The 7,176-nt window shown below is 38.9% G+C and overlaps 1 protein-coding gene across 1 annotated transcript in view; it reads right to left on the reverse strand.

Moving 5' to 3' along the window:
• The window catches only part of LOC104515986 (chromosome unknown open reading frame, human C1orf159), a 10,907-nt gene extending 3,941 nt beyond the window's left edge, over positions 1 to 6,966 (reverse strand). The window contains exons 1-6 of the mRNA XM_010160203.1: positions 6,892 to 6,966; positions 6,644 to 6,734; positions 4,868 to 4,943; positions 2,864 to 2,968; positions 1,900 to 1,965; positions 788 to 922 (exon numbers count right to left, since the gene is read on the reverse strand). Of these exons, the coding sequence (XP_010158505.1) occupies positions 788 to 922; positions 1,900 to 1,965; positions 2,864 to 2,968; positions 4,868 to 4,943; positions 6,644 to 6,730 (469 nt within the window). The 5' untranslated portion in view covers positions 6,731 to 6,734; positions 6,892 to 6,966. The remainder of the gene's footprint in view (positions 1 to 787; positions 923 to 1,899; positions 1,966 to 2,863; positions 2,969 to 4,867; positions 4,944 to 6,643; positions 6,735 to 6,891) is intronic.
• Positions 6,967 to 7,176: the final 210 nt, after the last annotated feature.

Consider the following 7,176-nt stretch of genomic DNA (forward strand, 5'->3'; position numbering starts at 1 on the left):
TGGCATGAAGTCAGGTCACTGCATTTTACTTACATGGCTTCATTTCCCAGTGACAGGAATGGCAGAAACAAAGAGTAATTTTTGTCAGAAAAAGAAAAGCTAAGGGGCATTTGCATTAAACAAACCCCACATTTGGCTCTTCCAAGCCACTGTAAATCCTGCATTTTGAGGACAAACACAGCTGAATGAGTAGTGCAGTAATGAGGAACCTCAAATTCCATTCCTTTTCTCCTGCTGCTGACGCATCCGGGGTAAGTTTGCTGCCCTTTACCATCAGTTTCCTTCTCTCTAAACCAAGAATAAGCAACAACTATTCTTTGTGCAGCTTTATAAACACCTGGCATTTCATGTACTGAAATAAACAAGTATTATTAAATTCTATAAAAATGCCCCGCTGTGCAAAACAGCGTCAATTTTTTTTCTTTTCAAAATTGCAGAAAACAAATCAAATACCGAATATTCAGTAACAACTAACATCAAGTATTGTACTCTGGCAAATCTCTGAAAACTACAGAAAACAATGGCTGGGTTAGCGAGTGTGAAGCGCACCTAGGCACCCTTAGGCTGAGAACAGACATCCTCTGCACTGCCCTCAAAACACGAAACTGTAAACACATCGCAAGAGAAAGTTTTTCATTAGTTTGCATTGCTTTGGGTGATCAAAAGAGACAGCAGTACCTATGTTAAGTTAGAACGCCCACATGAAGAAATTTGAGAGGTTTTAAATTAAAAAAATGAACAAAGGCCAAAACTTTAGAGATTAAATAGAGAATTAGAGGTATTTTACCTTTGTTTCTTCTGTAGAAAACATTAGGAAGCTTATTGGCACGTTTGAGGTAGAAGAAAGAAGCAACAGAGAGAATCAGGAATAAACTGATGAAAAATGTCCCTAAGATGAGAGAGGCTGCTACTTCTGGGCCCCCTGTACAAAGAGAGAGAAGGAGGACTATTATTGGCAAGAAAACTCTTCTAATAGAAGGGCTAAACAAAAGACAAAAGACCAACTTCCTGATATTCATAGAAGGAAAAAAACCCACCTAAATATTTGCAAGCATCTTTCACTACTCATTTCGTTGTATAAGCGACTTCCCCAGCCCCATCTGCCAAATGTCAGCAAAGTCTACTTTCCTGAAGATAGCCACATATTTTTAACCCATCCTTCTGTTTCTTTTATGGCACAAACTAGGAAAACAGATCTGATAAGCTCTGTTGAGAAGTCCACATTCTGAAGAGCAACATCTCCTTCCAGTCAAGTATACACACACGACAAGACGAAGGTTTGAAAGGGATCAAGCAGCACCCAAGTTTGGTTCAGCTTTCCTCTTTCAGAGAACTGATGACAAGCACTCAGCCTGTAACACTAAATCACTTCATTTGGCATCCTCTCTCTTGCTGAAGTGTGTGATGCTGCTGTCTAAATACTCTCAATTTGTATTATTCTTACCAGTGTCAAGCAAGTATTTTTAGGAGATTAAACAGAAATGACTGGCCAGCAGCAATAAAAATCTACACAGATAAAAGCTAGCACAACTGTTGCATCTTGGTAACGTGCTGCCCCAGCCCTAAAAACCAAAACTCTTGCAGTATAAGGTTCAAAACTCAAGTTATAGGCATTCAGAAATCACCAGCTCAACCTGTACCAGAAAATCACATCAAGATCACTAGGACAAGGTGAAAGAACCAGTCAGCAAAAATACAGTTACCTCAAAATTCAAGACTTACGAAAGATTCTTGTGAGAACAAGACAGAAAAAGTAAAAATGGCTACCACCTTTAGAATAAAACCCATACTACAGAAAAACATATTTTACTACTTGTTTTGAACGCCATGTCAGGAAGGGGCTGGTAGGCAGTGATTAATTACAAAGCGTGCACTCAAGAGCTATTTCCATTTACTCACCTATGTTCTGTATGAAAGGAGTTACCGTGCTCATATTCATTTGGAAATTCATTCCTCTGCTACCAGCTGTAATCAAAAAGATTATTTTTTAAAAAATAAAATCTGACAAAACCTACAGATTTGCTGAAAATCATACTAAAAGGCGATTATACTTCTCAGTAATTACTTGAAATTGTGTAAGAAACCTGATTTCTCCCATGAAAAAAAAATCATTCTTTATACAACTTTTAAGAATTTCAAGAGGGAGCAAACAAGCATCATCATAACTTGTACAAAAAGAAAATAATTCACTGGTGCATTTCTCAAACTTAGATCAAGTTTATCTCTTTCATTAGAAACACTTACAAGGAATTGAATGGTTCTCCTCTCTCAAACAAAGCACGTGTACAAAATTAATCTAGCCCTCTTAATAGAGATTTTTTTCAAGGCACTCAAGTACAGGCTGAGCTATTTTAGGCTCTGCAGAAGTCCATAGCAAACACCCACAGCAAATGACTTTTTCTTACAGCGGAGATTAAAGCACCCACAAAATTCAGTATCTACCCTACGTTTGACATGGATCCTATCCTGTAAGTTTAATCATTTTGATGTTTAGGACCTTTCTTTTTTATTTTAAGGACTTACATTGGTCCATGATTTTTTTTTTTCTTTAATGTTGCATTTGGTTTTGCAGATTAGGTACTCTAATACCTAAGATTTTGATTCCCTCTTCCACCCCCCAGACTCGGGAATGATTCCACAGCACTCTGCCCAGTTCCTACAAACTAAATTTGAAAGTTTCCATAGGTTTTGTTGCATGTTCAAAAGCTCAAAGTTATATTGGGACTTTGGAAGAGGCTGAAGTTTTACAAGGGAAGGGAAAAAGAAATCTGCAACATTGGATGCCTTCTTGAACAGTCTTTCCTGGACCACACATGCGAGAAGAGTTCTCCCCACCAAAATAAAGGGATGGTAAATGACTCACTATTTCTGCATTCAGTCAAATTGTAAACAGAGGAAACGGGAAGGGTTTCATTTTTGCATTTAATGCAGCTGCTACTACCATCCTCATTCCATCGTCTGTAACAACCTGCATAAGAATAAGATGTACAGAGGTTTGAAAACAATGTAAGTGACACTGGAGCTATTTCCTAGTCTTCAAAAAGAGGTAGAGGCAACAGAAATTCCCTCGGTTTGATCTACCGGTTACAAATGTCTCCTGTTTCCTATTATATTGCAAAAGTTGAGGCTTCATTTCAAAGTGTTCAAGGGCCAAAAGGAGAAAGAGTTACAAGCAAACAACTCCCAGAGGGCAATTTCAACATAGTTACATTCACTGCTTCACATGCTTTAGTTATGAGAAAAATGAGAAGCATCTAACAACCTGTAACTTCCCTCACCACTGCTAAAAAAACAGCAGAATTTTACCATTTATATTCAGAGGTCATACACTGCCAAAACACAATTTAATGCCATTTTAATATATACTATTGAAAATAGAAGTAGGCAGGGACAAAGATGCTAAGAACCAGAAAGAGCATACTTGGCTGAAAAAGATGCAGGCGTCCCTATAGTCAATCACTTGAAGCAAGGAAGCTAAAAATATAGAAACTGCCATAATACGGTCTTTTTCCCATGCCTCAGTCCTCTCAAGTATTGTACCATTTGTTTCATTTAAGAAGAACCCAAGCCTGTTTAAACTATTCTGTGACAGATGGCGAGTGTTTTCTATCAGTCACCCTACCATGCAGGCTGTAAACTGATTAAACTTTCATCTAGGCCTATCTTTTCGATGTTCAAATCTCTCAATTTATGTTGTAATTCACATACTGCTATGTCTTTGTTAAGGAAAAAAAAAAGTTAAGGCACATCTTCAATAACAACTTCATTTAATACAATAAAGCCGTGGTGGTTTCACTTGAGGCTTAGACTTGAGACACGAAGATTAGAAGGATATTCCTACTAGATCATATTACAATCTACACTTAAAGGAAAAAACCCTTACTGTGCTGGCTACAGGCCAGTTCTATAGAGCCTTGAGCCAAACTGGTATCAATTATCCCATAAAGCAAACCATTAGTAAGGTGCTGATTTGGAAACAGCTCTGCTGCTATGTTTTCCTTAGAGAGAAGCAGCACATTTGATGTCCACAGTAATAAATTACACCTGACATTTAATCTAAACACAAACAGACACAATGCAAGCGCAAAGACTTTCTACAGCAATAGGAAGGAAGCATCAAAGCACATATCTGACACCAAAGATACCGGTAGATTATCAGTTTACAATAAGATTTAAGAGAATGCAATCCCATAATTTGGGAACAATTGTTTATACCATACCTAAGATCACTGAGAAACAGAAATGAATGCATTAAACAGTTGCAGAAGCTAATGAACCAGTGAAAACAGACAGGCTTAAAATGCTTTAACAACTATTACAGGAAATGAATGAGCCCAGAAGTGCACCCAAGTTTTTAAGTCACTAATTCTCTTCCTACTGTGGGCTCTGAAGCCATTTGCCTGCTTTTACCAAATACGGCATTTTAAAAAACATCATTTGTGGTAACAAAAGGTGTTTTAAACTCCATTTAGAAGAAAACAACTCTACTTATATAGCACCAAGAAGAATGAGGCATTCTGTGCTAACAAGACAATATTGAAATTACTCTTAATGCTCCCTTAGTTACACATTAGAGCATTTTTGCTTTTTATGCTCGTTATGTGGGCTTTTAAGCCTTTATAATAGCTCTTACACAATGCAAACTACACACTAAATAAAAAAATAAAGAAAAACCTTATTAATAGTTGTCTATTCTTACCATGCAAGAACAACATTTACGAGTCATAAACAGCATTTCCTTGTGTATATAGAGGAAGAAAGACTTCAACATGTACATGCACCAATTATTTTGTTTTCATTCCCCAATTAATCAGGTGCTGTATTTTGGTGTTAACTATCAAAAGCAATCTGGAATTTTATTCAATACCTGGACTGCACTGGTTCGTTACTGGACAGGAACTGTTGGAATCCAACACATCCACACAGCATTCTGTTTCTGCAACCTAAGAAAATGAGTTATGTTACATTTCACGCAGTTCTTAAGTTCACTAAAATGCTTCAAACAAAAAAAAAAATGTACAGAGAACAGAGGAAAAAGCACTAACTACAGTTAAGATTTGCTGTAGCTTTGTCTTTTTGCATTAAGCAACCTTACAAGAAGGGAACAAGCTAGACCCACCATCAAGCTGATTCTGACCTGGCAGCTGACACCCAAACTTTGCAACTCTACTGCTGACTTTGGACAAAGCCTCAATGAAGCACTGGGACAGGTTGCCCAGAGAAGCTGTGGATGCCCCCTCCCTGGAATTGTCCAAGGCCAGGCTGGATGAGGCTTGGAGCAACCTGGTCTAGTGGAAGGTGTCCCTGCCCATGGCGGGGGCGTTGGAACTAGATGATCTTTAAGGTCCCTTCCAACCCAAACCATTCTATGACTTTGGACAAAGCCTCAAAAAACTGCTTTAGAAATAATCTTGCTAAACTCTTCAGTGAAGCAGAGTTCAGAGGGGAAGTCAGCCTTCCCACAGCAGCACTTAAACGCCCCAACAGATATGCTCGGAAATACTACTGGCAAAATGACTGGCCAAAGCCAGCTTTCACTCAATACCCATACTGCAAGCAATGGTAACATCTACATTTGGCAGAGCCAGCCCAACTACAAAAGCTCCTTCCTTCAACATTTAATACGTAAGAGTAACTTCACATATCCTGAAGACACACAGTTTCTTTTTATTTTTGTTTATGTAAAAGCCAGCTTCAAAATCATTTACAAATTACAACAAGCTGTGACATAAGCTTAGAGATAAATGGTTGTTAGAAACTCTGTGGTTCTTTTGACAGATAGTACTAGCATCCTGTATAGACTTGGGCATATCCACTCTCTGAATCTGTGCAAGGAAAATAAGCCACAAAACTCCCACGCCTTTCCATTTTTGCAGGTACATTCCCCTACAGAGTACAGCAAGACAAATCAGTCTTAAAAAGGGATGAAGTGCTCTTGGTCAAAAGCAACAAGACCTGACCTCTATTCAGCCGAATAAGTAACTGAAATACACCTGATACGTAACAGCCAGTGTTATTCTGCTACTTGGCAAAACCCATCAAATCCAGGGGTGACAAAGATCAAAGCTATCAGGAGAAATGGTTGGGACTGCTAAAACTAGAATTAGTAGGCTGGCTTCACATTGTTAATGCAACATGGGGAGGTAGATTACAGTAAAGAACCAGCAGACTTATCGATAACATGGGTAAGACCAGTTTATTAAGACGTTTTGTTGGTTGAACTCTCCTGCAAGTAGAATTTTATACTCTGACCTTTTTCTGTGACTCGAAGCAGTGTTTGCTTCTGAGCTTCTCAGTCATTTCAAAAGTTAACTTTTTTGGTATCCATGTTTTCGATTGTTTGTAGTTAAACTGCCGAGCAGCTTGAGAAGTAGGTCTGTTTTGATCATCAGGGTGCTTTTTCCACATGGTGCAAGGCATTAACAGTTGCATACATGCTAGCCTACAAGCACACCACTAGGAAGAACTCAGTGCTTTAACAAGCAAACTGACCCCCTGTAAAAGTTTCAGTTGATGACTGCTAGCAGTCTAGGTCATTTCTCCTGAATTAGAAAGCCATCTATAAACTGCAATGCGAGAGGAAAATAACCTGATCCTTCTGTTTTCATAGCACCTAACATGACAAAAAACATGAGGTACCTACCGAACTTTCAGTAGATTTGCTGGCAACTTCTGCTAGAAGTCTAGTTAAGAGAAGGACATATGGCACCTCCATGCCCAGGAAAGACATAGGTCTAAATAAGAACAGGGAAAGAAATTAGAGTATCTTATTAGTGACAGAGAAGCTATGCTTTCCCTTTGTTAAGGAACTTTTCCCACACCTTCCTCACATTCCTTTTATTTGAATGCAAAGGCCTTTAAAATTAAGTATGCTGGGGGGGAATGACTTACCTTGGTTCAAGACACAGATTTGAGACATTCAGAATTTTCCTTCCAGCTGCAGAGGGGCAGGTTTCTGGCTATGGCAGACTGTGGTTGCTAAGAAACAAGGAACCTTATCAGTCTGCTCCAAACTGGGCCATGCAGAGACTATTCCACACCCAGGATCTAAAAATCAATGTGATTGCAATAGAACAGTTACCGCCTGGCACCACCGCTGATAAGCCTCCCCACAGTTACAGCCTCCTCTGGCTGCAGCATCGAACTCTGATGGATTTGTATCAGGACAGCGAGCAC

This window comes from Eurypyga helias, unplaced genomic scaffold, assembly GCF_000690775.1.
Source record: "Eurypyga helias isolate BGI_N326 unplaced genomic scaffold, ASM69077v1 scaffold1690, whole genome shotgun sequence".
NCBI classification, from domain to species: domain Eukaryota; kingdom Metazoa; phylum Chordata; class Aves; order Eurypygiformes; family Eurypygidae; genus Eurypyga; species Eurypyga helias.